The 23224-nt window shown below is 42.0% G+C and overlaps 1 protein-coding gene across 1 annotated transcript in view; it reads left to right on the top strand.

Moving 5' to 3' along the window:
• ELMO1 (engulfment and cell motility 1) overlaps window positions 1–23224 on the top strand; it is a gene marked incomplete at its 3' end in the record, with an annotated part of 224602 nt that overhangs the window by 85964 nt on the left and 115414 nt on the right. The window contains exon 14 of the mRNA XM_080639645.1: window positions 2356–2464. Coding sequence (XP_080495771.1) covers window positions 2356–2464 — 109 coding nt within the window. The remainder of the gene's footprint in view (window positions 1–2355; window positions 2465–23224) is intronic.

Below are 23224 nucleotides of genomic sequence, written 5' to 3'. Positions count from 1 at the left end.
AAATGCTAAAAGATGGAGCTTGCACAGAGTGTGTCTGAGGATCATTTCAAACCTGCTTTACATATTGATTACTCAAATTGCCATTTAATTTGCTGTATAGCAATACACAGTGCCTTAACTATTTCTCTGGCATTCTTATTGATTGCTGTAATTCTGCCTGACATTATATGCATATATGGTGTCACCATTAAATATTTATGTGCTCATGAAATGTTAATGTGTCGGGTTAATGTGAAACTCGACAAAATGCATTTGCCAGAAGTGAGCAGGAACGCTGATCCGCGTGCTTCCCTTCCCTTCCCCCTTACCCTTTCATTTTGCCTCTCCATTGGTTTTATTACCAGTGTTTCTCTGCTGTATCTAAATCTGTGTCAAAGCCCCGTGCTCCACTACACAGATTTTATGTTTTATTATGTGAGAGATAAACCACAATAATAATAAAACAGGAGAAGCAATCTCAGAGAGGTGTTGAGACACAGCTTCACGCTGGGCTTGGGCTGCTCTGTCATTGCTCCTGCATTTGGGTATGGAAATGTGGCACGGTCCTCCATGAAAGAGGCTGAAGCAGGACGATTCATCCGGAATGCAAAATCATGTTCACTTGTTCCTTGAACAGCGGTTGCAGCAACGTAGAACAGAAATTGCAGGGGTGTTTTTGGTGCAGCTGTTATCCAGAGATGATACGGAACAATTATATGTAATGTAACCCAAAACATTGAGAAGGAAAAGTAGCTCCTCATGGGAAAGTGATGAACATGGCTCTGACACTGCCCTGTTGGAAAAGGCCAGGAAAAAATGACAGAGTTCAAATATTTATCATATCCCTGAGGATTTTCTAAATTTCTATGGAAAGTCTGAAGGTGATTTTAAAAAACACCAATGGAAAGCAAAATGATTATCTGCTCTTGTAACACAGAGAGCAACCAGCCATTTACATGCCCTATCCCTGGCAGTGTTCAAGGCCAGGTTGGACACAGGGGCTTGGAGCAAGCTGCTCCTGTGGAAGGGGTCCCTGCCCGTGGCAGGGGTTGGAGCTGGAGGAGCTTTAAGGTCCCTTCCAACCCAAACCATTCCATGATTCTATAATCACTGGGTGATGTGCTGGGAGCAGAGTACCAGCTGGAGGCTGCCCTTTGTACAGCAGGATTAAAATAGATGCTTGGTGAAGAGGCTTTGGCATGCTGTGTGAAGGACTTAACTTTCTTACTTGCGTAAGAGAACATGAAATAGTCACAACAAGGATCTGGGGAGGGAGGAAGGAGGGAAGGGTTTTGCTGGCATCCAGTGTTGCATCAGTTTTCTCTCCCCCTGGGTTTGGGTGAAGATTTCCAGCCTTGGAGCCTCTTGCAAAGCTGTCTTTGGCTTTGCTTTAAATGGCTGCCAGAATTGAGCCATTTAAAACTGCCAACCAACCCAAACCCACAACCAACAAAAGGACACGGTGAAGGTGGGAACTAAGGAGACAGAAGGAAAGCAAAGCAGAGGGCAATGTCTGAACATCTATTTGTGCAGGAAGATTTAGAAAGCTTCTGAGGTTCTCTGGTGTTGGCAAAATCTCTTACCTTTGAAATTCATTTTCCTCCTCTGTCCCTCATCCCCAGGCTGTGCAGCAGCTGGTTAGGGTGGGTTTTGTCACTCATTTTTCCATCTACAGTGAAATCTCTTATTGATTTGTGGTGCTGGGGAAAATGTTATCCAGCTGTGTGTGATACGGCAGAACTCAACGGGTGTACAAATGTGCAAGGAATTCTTTTCTCCCATTTATCTTGCAGTGTCACTCAACAGAGAATACAAAGGCTCTGCCTGAGTTGCTTTTGCAGCATTCATAGACTTGATGCAAGAGTGATAGTTTACTGAAATGTTCTGCACACAAGAACAAGTTTCTTCCATAATAGAGAAGATGTGCATATTCTCTTCTGTTGTGGGCTTCCCTTTGACACTTAGATCTTTTTTGGAGCCTGAATCCCACTATGTTTTTTGGTTTGTTTGTATATCCTTCTAGGTGTGATCATGTCTCTACATCATTATATCTCATTTCCTTTAACTGGCAAATTTGAAATGAAACTCTTTCTTTCTCTTTGGCTTTTACTGCAGTTCCTTCAAGCCAGGGGTGGTGCAAAACAGCAGCATTGCATAGGAATGGCAAAGCTTCTTAGCTGGCTGTGGAGCAGCAGTGCTTCTGTGTTGCTGACTGCCTCAGGCATAGGTCATTTACCTGGTTTGTGAAAATAGAGCCTCCAATTACAGGTTCCTAAGTTCAGCCTGGTGTATCTTGCACATGTGGGATGTGGAGGACAGTGCTTCCGCGCATGGGTTCTTCAAACTGATCTTTTCCTATTTTGCTTCCTCCGTCAGATTGTCCTGGAGAACAGCAGTCGAGAAGACAAGCATGAGTGCCCATTCGGCCGAAGTAGCATTGAGCTGACAAAGATGCTGTGTGAAATACTGAAAGTAGGAGAGCTACGTAAGTTGCCCTGTTTGTTTGACCTCTAAGAACCATGGAGTTCAGTGATGCCTAAAGTTTATTTCAATACATGAATTTTCTCCTGTTGTCAGTATGGTCACATACTGAACACTGGCGCTCAAAAGGTCAATGTCTATTTTGCTGTGTGTTTTATTGGTTTGTGAGCATACCAGGGATGAGGGTGGAGCAGGGGAAATGGTCACCCAGTCGTTGAGTCTTTTCTATACGAAGCAGGGTAGCTGCATCATTTCTAGATGGGTCAACTCATTTCCTATTGGGAGATCTGATGTAGGAGACTTTATTGTCTTACTGTTCCATGGGCTTATCCATAGGTTAATTTTATATGAGTATCATAGTCATTCTTCTTAGGATTGCTCATCTAAACTGGCACTTCCTGTTTTCTCTTAGATATCTAATGCTCCATCTCAATACCAGATGACACTTTTACTCTAACAGTGTGCTATGAAATACTGTATTTTAATACAGAGTAAACAAGCTGTCTTTGGCTTCTATTATAGTCCCTAGACAAATTGTTAGGTACTATCCAACAGAAAAGGATGCCTGTATCTTCATTAGTCTGGAGCGTTGGTGTGTAACTATCGATACATATACATAAACATCACTTACCCATCAATAATATTTTGGATCCAGCTGCGGTCTGGTTTGGCAAGCACTACCTTTTCTTGTTGCACAAGGAGAGGGCACAACTGAGATGCTTTGTTTCTTTTGAAGACATTTTCTTCCTATTGAATTTTTTCCCTAATAAAGATTTTTCTTCCACCTTTACATCCAAGTCCATAGAATGTAATGAGAGTAGAGCAATGCAAAAGGCAGCAAGAAAGCCTGTAGGTATCACTGGTTCTTGTTCCTACTAGCTCTGCAACAGACATGAAAAGCTCTGTTTTAAAAGTATAGTTTGGCTGTTAAAACAACTGAAGCTTTTAAATACAGTGTCTTAAGTCTGAATTTTTTCAGCTGGTAATTGTAGGAGGATCACGCCATCTCAACAGAGCTTTAAACCCATTTGAATTAAGTGCTAAAGATCAGTTTTGTTTTTACAAATGCACAGAAAAATACCTGAGGTCCAAAGTACCACTTCGTAGGTGCTGTTCCTGTGCATGTCCCATAGCTCCGTGGGACTTGCACTGCAGTTGGCTGCTAATGAAGGTGATTGATCTAGAGGTTATGCAGGCATCCCAGACATCATCTTTGCTGCGTCATAGGAAGTCATTCAATAAATAAACCCCTTTTTTGCCACAGGCATGTTTGTTGTCCATATGGAGGGGTCTGTTAGTATGTAAATGATTTGCCATGGATGGTACTGTTTGTTCTGATTGCTTTTAACTTCTGCAGATAGGTCCTGTCATGGTTTTATTATGTGGTCTTTTAAATTGAGGACTGTGAATAAAATAAGAGGACTTGGGGTGAGGGGCTAGGTTACCATATGAAGAAAATACGAAAGGAAAGCTATTTTTGCTGGTTTAGTTTTAGAAAGACAATAAATATACTCCTTTTTTCACTTGTTTGGGGTTTAAAGTGAGGGGTTTTTTTGTTTGGGCTTGGTTTTTTGTTGCTGCAGTTCTGTTTTGTGAAGAGGGGCCGTATGGTTTGGAAGTGTGGGGTTAGAAAGGAAACTGAGAATTTCCCCAAGGATATCTCTGGCTAAGGAGTGTGACCTGATAATGTTCTGGAGGCACTTGATTTGGTGTTAGTGAAGCTGCAAGTCACTGGGATGCCCGGTGTGCTGCTCTGCACCGCTCCAGTGGTGTCCCTCCATAGGTGTGTGATACTGCACAGACATCTGAAGCTGAGGAGGAGCGCACTGGTGGTTCTCTCGATGGAAAGCAGACGTTGCACAGCTGACTTCTGTAACGTGATGCTAATCTACACCCACAGAACATCTGCCTCTGGGTGCAGCAGTAGGATTGCGTTGTAGTCTTGCATTCACAGGGGACAGAGCTAAGGTTGCCTCTAACTCATCTCGACGATTCACCTGGTTGCCGGTGTGTTTCCTTAATGGCTTTGTTTATGTGGAGCTCTAATTGTCATTTGAAAAGGCTGTTATAAAATACACCTTTAAAATAAAGTACGGAAAAGAGCTTTCCTGAAAATGGCTGTGGCGGAAGCACATCTGAACCCAGCTGTGATCAGCAGTTTAGCCTGGCGAGAAGTGCAAACCAGAACTGACATCTCTGGGAAGTGCACGTTCAGGTTTATTCTTCACTTGAAAATAAATAGTGTATTTCTGAATACGATTGGACATCTTAAAACTCAGTAGTTACAGTTCAGGGCAGATGTGTCCCCTGTAGTTTGTGTGTGAGAGGTTTCAGGATGTGTTTAGGCTGCCAGGGTTTCTTTGGGCATTCAAAGCTCATCATTTTTTTGCACTGGAACATGGACCTTTTTTTCTTACCAGTTTCTAAATTGTATAATTTAAAAACCACAATAAATGACCTTTTGCTCATGAAATATTCAGCAGTAGAAACTTTCTTAAAATGCAGAGTAGATAAAAGCTGCTGGACTGTCCATTATTTATGAAGAGCACTTTAACGCTGATTACATTCCCCTTGCTCCACTGTATTAAATACCTTCAGGCAACAAGAAGACATTTTGCCGTGTCTTTTTGGTCCTTTCAAGCACACGTTCATCCCAGGAAGAACGCGTTCAAGGCCACGTCTTCTGTTTTTGTATTTCCTCAAATCCAGGTATTGGACTTCTTAATTCTTTGACTTTGGTTCCAAGGTGTTCATCTTGAATGAACCAAGGTGTTGTCTTGGAAATTCATCTCTTCTTCAGCAAGGCATTTTAAAGAAATGAAAGCTAATGTAGCCTCCATCTTCCTTCTTCCTCCCTAAAGTTTCAGTCTGTGACATGTACACTCAGGGGGAGAAGGAATTGCCCATGTAACAGACCCCTGGTACAGCTTCCCAGGGTTGTTGTTGCCTTATTTCCATACAGGCTCAGCTGAAATAGGTTAGTGATGGAGCTGGTGAGGAGCCTTGTAGTTGACAGAGGAACAATAAATTAATGCTGTATGCACTGAGGGAAGACGGTTCTACTAACAGAGCAGTAGTCTAAAGATGTTCATAAGCCAGTATCCTTGCATGCCTGAAGTTATTCTATAGTTAAGGCATGTCAGACTTCAAGTGTTTTTCCACCTATTGTCGAGCAGGACACAGATGTTTAACTGTCAGTGTTCTTATTTGATTGCTTTGATGGGTGGTGTTTAGGGGCTTCTGCAAAAATCTGCGCTCGAGCTTAATGACACACCACAAGGGTACATGCCATATGTCGTATGTATGGAGTGTCCTAAAGCTTTTATCAGATAAACAACTTCTTCACTGGGTTTTCTTGCTTTTCTGTCATGGGGAATTGAATTGTCCCAGGGTTTTGTTAGACTTGATAAATTTACGTGGTTTTTTCCTCAAAAGAGAACGTCTAAAATGCGAAGGGATTGTGATGCCTTTAATGCTGTTTGCACATTCTTGCTATAGATTTCTCATTGCAATTATTGCCCCAGTTGCAGAATAGAAGTGCTCTAGAAGTACTTTTATTATTGTCCCTTTATCAAATAGAATGTGCTGGGCAGTCGTAGGCATACAGAGATATTCATGTCTGTGCCCGCTGAGATGAAGGTAATCAAATCTCATGCTTCAAGGAGTAAGCTGATCGCTGCAGGGGGCAGGGAGCACTTCTTCATCTTTGCACAGTTTTTCCTCTGCATTACACAATCCCTAGTGTGCAGCGGAGCTTGTTTCTGTTGGTCTGTCCCTAAAAGCACATTGGTCACTGTAGGACCTGACCTGAGGGTTCACCTGGTTTGATTTTCTTTTTGCTACAGCAAATCCAATACTTTTATAGCCAAATGTCATATTTTACGTTTTTTCCCCTCACTTGAAAGCTAATTGCCTTTTCACCCTCCTCTTCCTCCTCCTCCTCTTACATTTAAATAGAATAGAGCCCCAGAAAGAGTAAATAAAATTAGATAAAGGAATTTTTACTGTTTTCGCATTTCTTGCAATTCTATTTTCTGGAGATTGAAGCATTTTACAAGCCAGGAAATGTTTGTTAGGAAGTTGAGAAACTTCTCTGGCCAAAAAGGTATTTAGTAGCAATTTTTTGTTTCGTTCAGAACATTCATTCTTGCTTCGGAATATAATAATTAAAAATAAATCCTAACCTCCTTTGTCCTATTTTCCCATTCATTCCAACATATCCACCTTTGTATCCTCTCGCCCAAACCATCACCATATCAGATAACTCCCAGTCACAGCAAAAATTAGGCAGAACTTGAGTGACAGCTTGAAGATAAGCAGCATCCAAAAACTATTTCAGTAGCGATGAGTGAAGGGGGGGGATCTAAAAGAATCCATATTGATCTTGAGTTCTAAGGGTTCCTTTGGAAACATGACTAGTAATTTAGCCATTCCTGACTATAGGGACGTTAGCTATGCTTGTCCTTCTGGATACAAAGTGAATAACTTGCTGACTAGTCTGAATTGTACTTTTGTTCCGCATGATAGCAGAATCTTATTTTATCCAGCAGCCCTCTCTTTCTGTTTGCTGGCACAATTCCACAGGATAGACAGAATGAAACTTCTCTTTTCTAGGAAGATGCTAATTCCTTTGCAATTAACCTCTTCTTGCTTTAAAAAGTCTCCATCTCTTCATGCCTATGGTAATCTGTGAAGTCTCTACAAACCACCTACTGTAATCTATGCGAATGGGAGCAGCACAGCTGCAGACACCTTTTGAGCAAGGTGTTTCATTCTTTCCTCCGAGTGACAGTGAGGCACATTTTAGAATGTGACTTTCTACTCATGGCACTGTTGGCTTCAAAGTCTTCTTGGGTCAGTTAGGTAAACATCCTGACCAGGCGGGCCAGTATCCTCTTGTGTTTTTTCCTGTTGTCTAAAGCCATATGTCTGCTCTTTGATCTCTTCAGAGCAGGGACCATAGCTTGTTTTAGATGTGCGAAGTGCTTAACTTCATTGCATCCTGTGTTCAGGATTCTTTAGCTTCTTTGAAATTATGTTACAATTTCCAGTATTATTAGTAATAATCAAAAGCATGGTGTATGAGGGAACTCAAAAACCACTTCAGGGCGAGAAAGACGTGGATAGAAAGGATTTTTTTAGAAAGTGATTAATGCATCAAAAGAGAACAAAGAGGTAACTTGATTAAGCGTGAAGAGCTCTTTCTTCTGGTAATGAAAGGGATAGCACGAATCAAGACGTGGAAGTTAAAACCTGATAAATTCAAACGTGGGAGTAAGGTATAACCATTAGCTAGGAGGATGCTGAGCTAAGGAAACAACAGAAGGGAAACAAGATGAGAGAAGATGACGAATGGTGAGAGAATTAAAAAGAAATACCTTGATGTTGATTTCCTGTGATGACTGGAAGTTGGAGCTTTGGCATATTTGATAGCGTGGTAAAAGAACAGCTGTACCTTGTGTTAATGTGGTTAGTGGAACCCGATTTTATGATTTTTAATTTAATTTGGGTGGAGGGGGTCTATAATGGATGATGTAGGAACTGAAAAGCCTGGGCAGATGTGACAGGAAACAAGGAATATTTCAATAGTTTGGATTATTGACATAGGAAAAAGTATAGATAACATCTTCAAAATATCTCCTCTTTTGAAAACTCTGCATCTCTTCTGAGCTTGTAGGGCTTTGTTTGCTGCTCATTCTGTGTGTTCCATACCTCTTGCTTTCCAAAGGAGATATAAGTGAAGACTGGAAAACACAACAAAAAGCCATCTTGCACTGTCAATCACTGGAGCAGGCTGCCCAGGGAAGTGATGGAGTCACCATCCCTGGAGGTATTTAAAACACATGTAGATGTGGTGCTTAGAGACATGGTTTAGTGGTAGCCTTGGCAGTGTCAGGTTAATGGTTGGACTCAATGATTTTTGGACAAGTCTTTTCCAACTTACATGATTCCATGATCCTAGTGGTGCCTACCTTGAAGAAGAAAGCAGCAGGCAAAATCTTAGAACAAGCTTCAGGCTTTTAAACTTCACTTGCAACCTGTAGGAAGAAGAAGCTTCAGGCAGCTGAGATGCAGCCAACTGTTTCTTGATTATCTGGAACAATTTCTCTACTTTTTTTAGGGTTAGTCACCGTTCAGGGACAGTTTAATGCTAAGCAGATTGGAATTAAGAGGAAAATCCTTTTGGAAACCATTCTGGACCTCCTTATTCCACTTTGTGTTAATGTTTTATGAATACAGATTTATTAAAAGGAGCCAAAGTCTCTTGTATTTTGGAGCAAGCTGTGCTTCAAACCTGAAGTAAGCCTTGATGGTTTCACAGCACTGCTGTGCAGCAGACTGGAAATTCTGCAGCTGCTCCTTGGAAAGAGGCATATAGTTGCTTAAGGAATTGTACACAGAATCAATGTACAAAAGTCCAGTGCTGATTTAATGGCAACTTTCACTGTATTTTAATACTGCTTTGTGTAGCCCAGCAGTGTTTGCTTTAGCAAAGCTGACGGGTGTTCAGGGTGTGTTGAGGTGAAGAAGTGCACTTGAGGTTTTGGTGTCTGGAAAAGGCAGAGTGATTTTTGGAGTGTGTAGACAATTGCATTAGCAGGAGAACAGCATAAACTGCTAATTCCTGTGTTTCCCAAGGAAAGGTTGTACTTGGAAAGGCTAGAAAATGTGCAGTATTCTGGGACCTTGTGAAGAACATCCCCTTTGTTGAGTGGCTGAACATCCTGCATCTGAGGTAGTGAGTGTGCCACTGATTGTCCCAGGTTGTCCCTGCACATGAAGAAGCTTCATGGATGCTTGCAAGGCGCACTGGAGGCAGTTCTGGATTGCTGTGGAGTCAGCTCCTTTGTCAGACTCTTTTAGACTTTTTAACTCTCTTTACTTGAAGTTATCCAAGGCCAGGTTGGACACAGGGGCTTGGAGCAAGCTGCTCTAGTGGAAGGGGTCCCTGCCCGTGGCAGGGGTTGGAACTGGATGAGCTTTAAGCTCCCTTCCAACCGAAACCATTCTATGATGCTGTATAATTGTACTTAAGTTTTGGCACCATTCAATACTGTGGAAAGCTGCTTCTAAACTAAGTGATCATATACGCACTTGAAAGTGGTGAAAGAACTGTTTGCATGAAGAGGTTAGAGTTGGCCATCAATCATTCATGATCAAGTGAAAGGGGTATGTCCTTGATTTATTGTTTTACAAGAGTGTTTTCTCAAAGAGTTGATCAAAACAACAATGAAAACAGAGCAACGAGAGCCTGAGAGCTTAATATATTTGCCTTAAATTGTCATTCACTAACAGTAGTGAATTATAAAACATGATCAAACTGCCCTTAGTATTTCGCTGTAAATCTTTACCAGTCAAACTCTGCCTTTGCAAGCAGAAATAACAGTAATGGTGAGTAACCTGAAAGACTAGAGTTGCTCTTTGAAGGTGCCACAGATTTTTAACACTGGATTATTGATGTTATGATCATATTGAAATACCATCCATCACTTTCATTCCTGTTGAAACGCTTGCTAGTGCAAAGCTTAAGAAATTCAGCTTCCAACAATTAAACTCCGCTTGCCCTTCCTGAAGAAGCATAGTTTAGCTGGAACTGGGACAGGAGGAAGTTATAGACCCTCAGGCCTTTAGCAGACCATAGAGAAGTTCACATTCAGCAAGAGCTCTTTACAGTGCTGGCTTAGTGAAATAAAACCAGGAGTCTGCAGGGTTATATTTTGCTCGTTTGCATGAAGAAGTGTTCAAAAAGTGAGTACATCCACTCTTAAAACTGCCCTTTCAGCTTTACTTCCTTCCTCCCCATGCAGCATTCTGTATTTCTGGATTAGCAGAAATTTTGCATAGATGTTGTGAATGCATTTTCATGGCGTATTTCTTTATACGTGACAAGGAATTGAATGTCTTGTTTCATACCGTTTCTGGTCTCTTTGTGCTGACGTTTCCCCGTGGCTATCTTTTGTGAGTTGAAAAATAGCATAATCGTGAAATCTAAAGCTTTAATACCTGCTAGCAAGGGACAGGGAAGGAGATTCTCGATTTTGGAAGAGGAATTCCAGATAGCTTGGAGAATTGGCACACTGTATACGTTAGTTGTGTGCCTATAGATTCTGATAAGTCATTAGAGGAATGTAATTAAATGCTGCCTACTCCAGGAGCCCACCACAGTAGGCAGTTCATTATCAGGGAGACACACGTGCATGTAACCATACAGGCTCCTGGTCTTTGTCTCTGAAGCCAGGTTGTTGCAGGAATTTAGGCTCCCGTTATTCTTTATTTCGTGTATTGGGGATATTGGAACAAAATGGAGCTTTCTGTGAAGAATTATTAGATACATAAATACTTTGTGACAGAAGAGTTGGTAGCTGCCCCTGAACACCTTTTAATGTACCATGCTGCTTTGGCATGGAAAGCCATGACTGTCCTGGATCTTTCCAAGATGTTTCTAAAGGAAAAATTCATGGCTCAATTTGGAGATCTCTCTGTTTTTTTTCCTGAAGTCTTGTTTGTTGCTGAAGTTTGTACACAGGCTTTATTCTTTTTCTTGCAGTTTCAAATGCTGTGTATGAACAGACCTCTGGCCTCCAGCATTTCTAGGTTCCCACTCCTTCAGGACTAAGCTCTCTGCTCATTTTCTCTGGGCCTTTGTGCTTTACATGTGCACAGCTTGTTAAGTTACTCAGTAATAATCCCCCAGCCTGGCTGGTGGCTCTATTTCCTGCCCTCATTACCACTACAGAGCATCAGTTTAATTATTCTCAGCAAGGACTTAAAACATCCATCAGCTGCATCCAGATTTGTTGTCTCTTCACATCAAAGACCCGCTTGATGACAGACACTTAAAAAACCATAATAATGTTAGCTATAGGCATGCATGAAGAGACTGATAAGTAACTAAGGAAAAATGCTGGACTCTTCAATCATCTGGAGTAGATTACTGAGGCACAAAAATAATTGATTGGTTTTGTACATATGAGTGTGAGAGAGTTTGTTGGAGTGACTCTGACTCTCTTAAGGTTTTGCAGTAAATCTCCTTCTGGTGGGTAGTAAGACCTTTGGGTGATTGCCCTTTGGCTGGCTGTACTTCATTTTTAAGTTTAGAACCTCTCAGCACAAAAAATATAGTTGGTGTATGCATAGTAAAAATCAAAGGCAAGATCCCCGATAGGTTGTTCCTTGGGTCTCTCCAAGCACTCAGTGAGAATTAAGCACCAAACTTACTAAACCAGAAAGCAAAGAAAATGGCCTTATAACCATGCATTTCGTGTGTGTTCATCTTAACCTTAACATGTTCACATTAACATTGCAACCTTATTTTGTCCTTCATGTGTTCAGGTGTCCATAGTTGTTGTCTGGCGTAGAATACAGTTGTTTCATCCCCATTGGTGACAGGACATTGTTGAGCTGTACCTAATAGGTCTGAATGCATCAGAATTCACAATGGGTTTGCCATCGGGTGAAGCAGACCTTGCAGGACCAGAGCACCACAATTTAACCCCGGGCAGCAACTAAGCACCATGCAGCTTCAGTGGGATGGGGAGAATCAGAAAAAAGGTAAAACCCATGGGTTGGGATAAGAACAGTTTAATAATTGAAGTTAAGTAAAATGTAATAATAATGATGGCGAAAAGGAGGGGGAGAGAGGAATAAAATCCAAGGAAAATAGGAAAAGATCCCAAATCAAACCACTAAGTGATGCATAATGCACTTGTTCATCACCCTGACTGGTGCCTGGCCTGTCCCTGAGCAGTGATTGGCAGCTCCCAGCCAACTCCCCCCAGTTTCTATACAAAGCATGAAGTTGTATGGTATGGAATAGCCCTTTGTCTAGTTAGGGTCAGGTGTCCTGTCTCTGCTCACTCCTGGCTTCTCGCATCCCTCCTCACTGGCAGAGCCTGAGAGACTGGTAAGTCCTTGATCAGGGTAAGTGCTACTGAGTAATAACGAAACATCACTGCATTATCAGCATTGTTCTCTGACTGAAGCCAAAACACAGCACTGCACCAGCTACTAGGAAGAACATTAACTCTGTCCTAGCTGAAACCATGACACAGCCTTTCATTGTCCAAGCTGCAGGCTGTAGAGTATCTTGGTGAATAGTCCAGTTGCTATTTGTCTGAGGCTTTAAGAGCAGATGGCAAACCTTACTTAAGATGTTTAAAGAGATTTCAGGGTGTATAACCGAGCAGGAAAAGTTGCCCTAAGTCTGAAATAGGGAAAAAGTTGACAGAGCCATAAACCAGGAGTGTGTCTGCTAGTTTTGCTGGAGGCAGAGACTGGTACCAAAATAGCTGAAACCATTTTGGAAGAGGAAAGAAATTATCAGAGCCAGTGCCAATGACTGTGAGGAAGTAAATGGTTTTCCACAGAGAGTATGTCTGCCAGGCCCCAACTTATCAGTTAATAAGGCTGCAATGAATTTCAATTTAGACTTTGGATTTTCATGCTTTGCAGGTATCAAAGGACATGCTTTGTGTGCAGCCATAGTGCAAGCTGACCACTGCTGTTCAAAGTAGTGAATCCTTTATTCTACAAGAGCTGAGGCTCGAGGCACAGTGTACCCTCTGCTTTTCACTTTTATTGCCTGCTTTTCCCCACATGACTGTTTTTCAGCTGTGTTTTGCTGAAACCAGCAAACATCAGCTTGTGATCAGGCTGGAGCAACTCTTGGTGCTGTTATGACTCTTGGCCTTGGTACCAGCTAAGGGTTTAGATCTTGGTAGCCTCTGCCTAAATTAATGTCCTAGGGTCCAGCGTACTTCCAGTCTGGACGTACTGCCTTTTCATATAGCAGTCCATGATCAGGATTGTCGTAAGCCTGGAAGGACTGGAGGGTCACTGATCTGCAATAGTGATTTGTTGATTTGCTGTATTTAAAGGCATTCAAAGTCTTGAGGATTATTTGTGAGGTATTGAGCTTTGCCCAGAGAAGCTGTGGCTGCCCCATCCCAAGGACAGGTTGGACGGGGCTTGGAAGGTGGCAGGGATTGGAACTGAATGAGCTTTAAGGTCCCTTCCAACCCAAACCAGTCTGGGATTCTGTGATTTACTGGCAGATGTTTGGAAGCATGTCCTGGAATTGTCTTCTTCCATCAGCTTTTGATGGTGGAGCCATCAGCCACCCCTTCCATTTCCTCTCCCTTCTCTATAGCGAAGCGTAGTTCTAACAATTATTTCCTTACATTTGAAAATGATGCATGTTGGGGTTTATGTATACCTACCACATCTACAGGGTTTTAGTGCAGCCAGTGTGGAACTCAATCTATTGCATTCTTTGGCTGTGCTTGATTTGTGTGATTATGAGGTTCCCCCCCCCAACCCCATTTTTAAATCACATCATCATGTTTTAGGAACATTTGAGTTGTGTTTTCAATCTTTTTCCTAATATTTGCATATTAATAAGTAATTGAGAGATGTTATGTAAATTTTGTATCATGGTGAATATATTATCAAATCAAATGGCCTTTAAGGGTAATTATAGAAAGCTAGGGAGACAAAATTTGACTGGAGTTAACTTCTCTTTTCCCATACCATTAAGTACCAAAGGCTTGGAATTGGCACTTCAGAAATGCCAATGAAGTGTTGGAGAGGAGGCATACCTTGGTAGGCTTTTTGGGGGGTTGGTTTGGGGTTTTGGGGTATTATTTTGTTTGGTTGTCTTTTTGCCATCTGTTGTCTGAGGTGGCTTTCTCTGCATCTATCAGAGTGAGCTTAGAAATAAACATCGAAGTACCATTCTCAGTAGATGGAGTTTCAAGATGACACCAAATGTGGTGTGAAATGAGGAAAACTCCATTTATTGGGACTTCTGGATTAGATAGATGGAGTGCTAGGTAATGATGGATGCATTAGGGACCTTCATGAGAGTCAGGATTTAAAACCTCATTGAATTTATACGCTGTAAACCTCCCAGTTAGCGGTAGCAGCAGCACCCTCTTGCATTATTTAGCTGTGAAAAAGCTGAGCTGACCCTCAGACAGACAAATTTACACATCCTCTCAGCACACTGAAGAGCTATTTCTGTCCCTGCTACTGACAATGAACAAATAACCAAGCATTTCCATCAGCAGCAGTTCTTTTCCTCCTCTTCTCCACCCCCAGATTCCAGGGGTGGGTGGTGACAGCTTGAAGTGATTAGATACATTTTCAGATCCCTATTCATTTTGTATATTACCCCCAAAAAAGTGTTTTTCCTTGTCACTGCTAAATTATGAATTTTTAAGTGTTTTGTAGATGTTTTGCTGAAGCTGTGACAATTATTTGCTTCTGTTATCCACTCCAGTTTAAACTTCCTGTGCAGTGTTCTTTTGTGTTCCCATTAAATGAACTTCTGCAAAATCCAATATTACTGTACATGTATCAATGGAAGGCAAATCTTCGCATGCATGGACAGTCACAGCTCAAGTGGTGTGTTTTATTTGGGATTGGATTTCACTTAGTGCAATAGGGAACAATATTCCCAAATTGCCCTGCCACAGTTTTGGCACAGGAGCTATTGTAAAGGCTGGAGAAACGGGATGCACAGCACACTCCCCTATGAAATTCAGAGATGCAGCAAGAGGAAAGAATGAAGCAAGAAGTAAATTCCCCGGGATTTTTCTCTAATTTATAAATCTCATGTCTGTCCATTCACAAAAGAGACGCAGTGTCAAATGATCAGGAGGGGCTGGGCTCTGCTCCCAAGGAACAAGGGATGGGACAAGAGGAACCGGCCTCAAGCTGCACCAGGGCAGGTTTAGATGGAGCTGAGGAACAATTCCTGCCCCAGAGGGTGCTCAGGCATTGGCACAGGCTGCCCAGGGCAGGGCTGCAGGCACCGTCCCTGCAAGTGTTCACACACCGTGGAGACGAGGCCTCGGTGCCATGGGTTAGTGGTGGCCTTGGCAGTGCTGAGGAAGGGTTGGATTTGATGATCCTGAAGGTCTTTTCCAATGTAGTTGACACTATGATTCTGTGACTTGCATAAGCAATTGAATTGCAGTCGTGAAGTATTTATGATCCAAACATGGTTTAGCAAAACCTGTTTATTATTTTGGAAGAACAAGGTAAAGGAAAATCTAGGCAAAAATAAGGTGTACCTTGTTCCTCATGAGAAGGCAGGAAACAAATTACTGTGCTGGCTCATTCTCAGTAGGATCAGGTGCCGTGGTGGAGGAAACCTTTACGTTTGGTATGATGAGTTCATATACTGTGGTAGTACCAGGGTGTAAAAGGATGTGAGTCAGAGTCTGTTTCTTCTACCCCCTTTGTGTCCAAATTCTCTTGACCTCCTCCCGCAGCAGAGAGAGCTTTTGACAGATGTGGCCATGGTATTATCTGGCTTTGTAGCTAAAGGAAAAGTTTGTATCTTAACTCTTCCCAGGTTGCTATAGATAGTGAACAGTTGTGCGAAGATTTGCTGTCCTGCACGTTCTTCCAATATCAGTTTCCCAGGGAAAACCACAGGTTAGCAGATGGGTTAAAAGCCAGGTAATTAATCTACTTCCAGCTGAAGTAAAGATTAAGCAAAGATGACTTATGCAGTGAGGTTTAAAACAGATGCTGCTTCGGAAAAGGTGTGTTCCAATAAATTTTTGAGGATCTATGTTTGTATTTAACTGAGCGGGGACATGATCCCAGCTCCTTTCCAAAGTTTCTGTACTAGTCTAGCTTCCCTGTATCACCCCCTAGGTCTGATTCAGAATACTGCCTCTCTGTAGCAATTAATGCTTATATACCTTTCAGGAGCTCCAAAGCACATCAGAAGGCAGAAGAGGGGGCCAGAACTGTGTCCCACTGACAGTTTCAGGGAACCCTATGATTTATCACATCTGGCATAGCTATTCTCTTAAAAAACCAAAAATTCCTCCTGGTTAGGAAGAATTGTTTCATTGGGGAAAATTTAGCTTGCAAACCAAGCCTGCTCTATTTCCTTTTTATCAGACATTCAGTTTGAAGGGTCGGCTTCTGTGTGTCATCTCATTAGTGGGAGCCCATCTGCTCACATTTCTTCCAAAGCAGTCTGACTGGTGTGTGTTGTGTGGATGCAGGCATGTACAAAGGTTTCCAGTTGCAGTCAGTGTTGATTCCCATAGGCTTCAAGCAGGAGAAGAAAGATTAATGATTCTGGAAGAGGAGAGAAAGAGGCATGCACTTGAAAACTTGTCTGGAACGGTCCATCTCCCCTCCCTCAACTACCAGCCATGTACGTATAATGAGAAGCTTGCTCATTTAAGCTACACTAATGATGGTTCTCACTGATCGTACTTGGGCCCTGACGTGAAGTAAAGCAAAGGTTTGTTTGTCATGTGCTTATATGTCACAGACTTTTTCATCCTATTTTGAAATTGTGCCCTGCTTAATATGGAGTAAAACCCTCCATACAGGCTGTTCCAAAGCAATATTTGTTCTGGTGTCTTGAGTCTTGCAGTATTCCCCCCCAGACAAGCCATATTACAGGACCTGTTGTGGCAGCGTCTGCTTTTTCAGTGGAAAGATCTGTCTGAGATCTGAGGGAGGAACTGTTCATCTTTCACTCCTCACACTCCTGTCTGAGAAACAAAAAGACTCATGCAGCAACAGGACTTCTGATTCCTGACTGCTGTTTTATTACTTAGACGTTTCAGGGCTGATGTGAGCTGTGATTTGAGAATTCCCAGGAGTGAGACTGCAGCTTTTTCCCCTTTACCACCTGTGCTTCTCAAGTGCCACAGGCTTTTATTACAGCCCTATCGGAAATCTCAGGAGTGCCATTCACTCAGAACAGATTGATGGGGTTTTGAATCTCGTGGTCTTAAGAATGTATATTCGGTGTTATTTTGGTGCATGTTTAAAAAGCTGATCACGTTTTTAAGATGTAGAAGAGTCTATTTAATGGCAAACCTTTACTGGTGATGAACAGCCTACTCACATTTCTCACTGACATGTTACCTTTTCATTGAAACCTCTTTGATCTGTCATATGTTAAACCTTAATTTCTGAGGTTGGATCAAGGAAGTGTTCATTGAAATCACTGTGTTCTGAAAAGAAGGCAAAAAATTGTGGCACATATGGGATCTACTGCTACAAAAGATGTAGTTCTCTTTGTCTTGTTTCTGGGCGAAATGAGAATGATGCCTGTCAGTCCTGTTCTAGCTGGTACATGTTCATGTTGTGTAATGTGTTTCCAGCAGCTCTGCAGTGGGTTACACTGGGCTTTCTTGAGAAGATCTCATCTGTAGTTGCATGTTCTGGAAGCTGTATTTATTGTTTTTTATGGAAGCTTAAAAGTTATGTACACTAGGGGATGCCTGATAAAGGTGTTAGACATGGATAAGTTACAGCAAAAATCACTAGGAGTTAGGCAGTGGCTGAGGCTTTGTCCAGCAGTGATTAGTAGCTTTGAATGCTTCAGTTCTGGACCACTCGGAGCCCAAAAGTCCATGGGGCTCCATTTAGAGGGCTGAATCACCTTGTGGGAAAACAAGGCCTTTGCTGCTCTTTACCACCCAGGTAAGAAGCCCCAGAAATCTGGCAAACCAAGATCAATGTACTCGGCAGAGACTTTTCTGCTCTAGAGAAATTGATGGTCTCTTTGAAATACATTGGGTTTGAGTGCAGCGTTTTTCATCTGAGGGAAATGTAAGGCTGGCAGTATTAAATATGATGAAGTCATTACTTCTGAAGGTGAAATATCGCCATTATACCAAATGGAAATCTTTGTGCTGAGGCATCACTTCCAAGGAAAACCCACAAGCCTCTCAGGATCTCATTTCATCTTGACTAGGGGGAAATGCAACTCCTGGAGCAGATGGGAATATCCCAAGTAACCATATGAGCTCTGTGTTATGAGGAAGAAGGGTTACAGGGAGAACAGAAACAGAAGGGGGGTGTTGTGTGTATGATGTAAACAGATGCTGACTGCATGTAACAATACAAAGAAGTCAATTTGCCATTAAGTTTTAAGGTTTTCCCATCTTCCTTTCCTGCCTCCTACTTTTAAAGTCATCCTGTTTCACAGTGTGGATTGGTCAGTTGACTTTGAGATAACTGATTTCTGGCAAGCCAGTTTAGCTTCTGTGTTGAATGAAAATGGATTTGAGTAGACAGCAAAATGTGGCTAGAAAAGGAATGAACTGATGGGTTTTGTGGTGGTAAGAGCAGAAATGAGATTGACCTGTGCCCCTCAGAAGAACAAAGATGAGCAGATGTGACAGTGACACAGCTGGATCAGTAGCTAATGCAGATGTGGCTAAGATCGCAAAGGGGAAGGGCTATTTTGCATGAAAATGGGTTGAGTCTTCCTAATATTGAATGCTTGTAGGCTCGTGCTGATTTATTAAATGGTGTAGATTTGCCAGCTTGAGCTCACAGGTTCCATTCCACTAATGAAGTTTGATTTTTTTGGTGCATGACTTACAATTGGCAAGTTTAGAGCCTGCCTGGAATAGGCACGTGGCAGCAGGAGCCGGATGCTGCTGAGGCAGGTGTCACAAAAGAGTCTTTAAATTAAATCTTGGTCACTGGGGGCCTGCTTCTAGTGCAGCTTTCACTGAATTGAGGCGTATTTATGAGAGATGCAATGAAGGTTGCAGTTGCCTAAATGTTCTTGTAGTAAGTCCTATCATTTCCACTTTTTGGGAAGCCTTTAACATTTGATGTGAAATTATTCAGTGGATTAATAATCTTTCAGTTATCTATCAGTGGAGTTTTTGTCTTTTTTCTTAGGGGTTTTAGTAAGACATCCCTTAATGCTGTCTAACCCGATTACTCCAGAGTATCTCAGGGCCAGGACAGTAACTCTTCTGCTACCCTGTGAATTGTTGGTGGCAAGGGAGATGAGGCCAGGTAGGGGTACAAATCTGGTTAGGGTCGTTTATACAGCACTTAGTAGCCTCTGGAGAGTATTGATGTTGTCATTGTAAATGCCTGGGATTAGAGTTGTCTAGTTGAGTCTAGTCGTTGCAGAATGGTGTTGGCATGTGCTCTCTGGTTCCTGGGCTGCAGAAGGCTCTCTCTATTTCATGTTGCGTATGGATTGATGCCACAGAGTCACCAACCCAAACAGCTGGAGCCCACGTCTTCCTTTTGGCTCCCATGTCAGTGCACCACATATATCATATGCAGGAAAGGTGGTGTAGAGCCTAACTGTACAGCCTCTTTCCAACCTCAAAGTCGGGAACACTGCTTTCTGGCCATGTGTTGAGTTTAAATACTTCTCTGTCGAGCAGAAGCAGATGGACTTTGGGAATCAGTGCCTCTCATTTAGACTCCAGCACAGTCAGAATGACACTGTTGTGCCCCAAATGCAGACTGAAGAGAAAATGGTGGGGGCTTAAAGGAAGGTACTTGATCAAGCACACAGAAATTGGAACATAATCCTTTGTTCCTCCCCTGTATACCCTGGAGCTACCAAAATTCAGCATCTTTCCCACAGAATGAGTATATTCACTCTATAAGATGCGTAATGCTGTATGTCAGAGACTCCACCATTCGTGCACAGACAGAAGTAGAGAGAGAAGCGTGTGAATGCAGACAGAGTGTGGAATACAAAGACATAGCCCACGTTTCCTACAAAGGCTGGGGGTTTGCTTTGGGTGAGTAATACAGAAACCAGGATGCCCAGTTCTGAGTACTGTGTCTAAGAGAGATTTGAAATAGCAATTGAAATGAATGTAATCAGTGTACTAGGCAAGCATATTAGTTCATTGAACTTCAGTCTTCATTAAATTTGTGGTTCATTGCTTATGCTTCTGCCGGGGACGCGTGGATGTGTGCTGCCTACTTTTGATAAGTGTTTTTGTGTTCACTTTTCACCAAGTGACTATTACTATTTTAAAACATTTATTAAAGAAGTGGCTCATGTCTTTTTCAGGCTTGTTCGAATGAGTCAGCTCAGACATCAGAGCTGCTCCCAAATTATGCTGTAGTTTTAATTGTCTGTTTATGAGAGAGGAAAATTAAGCCAGCAACTGAATTGTTTGAATTTGTAGGTAGTGGGAATACAAATGTTGAAGGCCTTGAGTAGGGTGTTTCTGTAGTGATAGGACAAGAGGTAATGGGTTCAAACTTAGGCAGGGGAGGTTCAGGTTGGATGTAAGGAAGATGTTCTTTACTGTGAGGGTGATGAGGCGCTGGAATGGGTTGCCCAAAGAAGTGGTAAATGCCCTGTCCGTGGCAGCGTTCAAGGCCAGGCTGAACATGTGTTCAACTCATGTTCAGAGTCTTGGGTGTCATGGTCTAGTATGAGGTGTCCCTGGCTATGCATGGCAGGGGGTTGGAACTGGATGATCTTAAGGTCCTTTCCAACCCAAACCATTCTATGAGTCTGTGATTCTGTGCGACTTCTATGTGTTGTAATGAGCTGATCCCTCTCTCTTTTGGTATGAGGGTCTGAGCAAATCAAAGACCAAGCGTGTATCTAATGATTTTACAGCACTCAGCAATAAAATGAAATTCAGGCTGCACCCCGAGGTTCTGGAAAGGCTCAAACTGGAAGTCTGGAAAAATACAATGGATACTTGGAAAGCAGATTGGCTGGACGTTATAGCGTGTGAGCAATCTTTTTAAACAATGGTATATGAAATGTTCCTTGGGTCTGTTTTGTGTTGTCCCTTATATTACAGAGGAAAGCAAATGTCAGAGAAAGTGCACGGGTTTATTTTGCAGGCTTGGGAAGAGAGGTGCCATACAGACTTCAGTTGTTGCAGTCCTGGAAAACTTACGGACTTGCCTGGTTTTAGAGTATGATTTAGTGTTTGTCTCTGAGATGAGGCTTCTGAATTACGCAGAAGACAGCCCTATTCAATGGTGCAAAATACACTTTCCCTGTTTGAATTTGCATGTAAACTTCTTTGTTGTCTCAATGGAGATTGAAGTCTGCTTATTCTTGTGTTTCTGGTTGTCTTATGTTGGAAGGAAAACCAAGCATACTCTTCTTTCCTGTTTCTGTATTGAAAGAATAGCCAGCTGGTACTAATTCAGGGAAGAATCTGCAATACACTAAGGTGCAATTAACCAATGTAGGGTTTAAAATAGGGTTTATGTTACAATGCCTTGGGTTTACTGCATTTTAAGCTGTTATAAAATTTTAAAAGTAATTTCAACAGACTGGGAGCTTCCGTCTATGGAGGATGTGCTTGGAGAGTTCAATATCAAATCATCTCTGGTTTTACCTGTCAGAGTGGGAGCTCTCACCACCTCCAAGGTAAAAATAACCTTTATATTTTCAGAGTAGAGACCTTGCCTTACTGAAGGTGTAGGATAGGAAATGGCATGAACTGTGAGAGTATCAGCATGCAGAAGAATAAGGTTCTTGTAGATGATGAAAGCAACCAGACCAGTTGTTCTCTGCAGTGCAAGCACTCTTCTCCTGGTTTTCATTACTCGTATTTGGTGGTGGTGTTGCATTTATGAGCTTCTCTTTGACAACAATAGAAACAGCTCTGAGATTGATGGCTTTCATCAATTGAGTTTGCTTCATTGGCATATCATAATCAACTTCACCCCATGTGGTGATATTTTAGATATTCAACACAACAGGATCTCATGTCTCAAGCTCCTTGTTTTGTTCGCTTGAAGATACAAGGCTGCTTTAACTCCATGATTTTTTAATGTAATTCTTTATGTTGGCATTAGGTTTTGGTTTTTCTTTGGACTTTTTCCCTTTTCCTGTTTCAGCCTTTTGAGATCCTATTTCTTAATTTTATCAAACACTTGGAAGGATAAAGGGTTTTTTGTTACTTTCAATCTGTTTTCTTAAGAAAATGAACCAGATATGGTCAGTGTCTGTGTGCTTGTGCTTTCCAATAATTTGGGTGCATGAATTGATTTCAACCCTGTCCTGGGTATGAAGTTTTGTAAAACTCAGATAAAATAGCTTTCTGAATACAGTAGGTTTCTTCCTTCAATGAGGAAAGTCTTTGCAGTGATCTCACACCTTATTAGACATCAACAGATCCCTCTGGGGTCTTGGGGTTTTAAATGGAGACCTAAATCCACAAGAAGACAATTCTTGTTGATCCTTCTGCCCATGGAAAGCTAAGCACTATCTCCCACAATGCTTATTTCTCTTATGTTACCGATATTTTTGGTTTGGGTTTCAGGTGAAAGCTTAATGTTGTTGCCATCACAGAGTAGAAAGTACTGCTGGCATTTGTTATGTCAACACTGACAGTAGGTGACACGAATGACTCCTTGGTAGATACAAAATGCCAGTGGAATTCCTGGCATTTACCATACACCCTATCTATGAGCTTGATTTCATGTGCCTCCAAGTCCAATGGACATAGTTTTCAGCAAAAAAAGAGGGGGAATAGGAAACTACATGGGGCACAAATGTACTGCAAGTTCTTTGTGTGGGAAGGGGGAGAACTGGGAGATGTCCTGAGTGGAGGCTGTCAGAGATGTAGGGTCAGCACAGTTAGGGTTAATGGGGAATACCAGAGTTATTAAATGCTGTCATAGGAGAATGCTGTCCCACTGGCAAGTCAATGTGGAGACATTTGTGGGTAATTAATGTCAAAGCCAGGCAGAGATGCTTGTGTTTGAGGGAGATATTGATCCTCTGGTACCCTGGCAGCATCTAATGACTTTATTTCGCTTGCATCAATTGATTGAGACACAATTATTTTATCTGATGGGTGTTGGCGCAATAGAGTGACAGTTGCTTGCTATAAAATTATTGAATTGCTTGATCTAACGTTGATCACTTGGTTTATACCTGCTCTAATTACAGCCAACCATGGAGTGCCACCTGTACAATGTACAGTTTTTATTACGAGAGGTTTAAAGTAATAATTCTGGGGAA

Source organism: Psittacula echo (assembly GCF_963264785.1).
Source record: "Psittacula echo genome assembly, chromosome: 2".
In the NCBI taxonomy this organism is placed as follows: domain Eukaryota; kingdom Metazoa; phylum Chordata; class Aves; order Psittaciformes; family Psittacidae; genus Psittacula; species Psittacula echo.
This window is presented reverse-complemented; position numbering and strand designations above follow the sequence as displayed.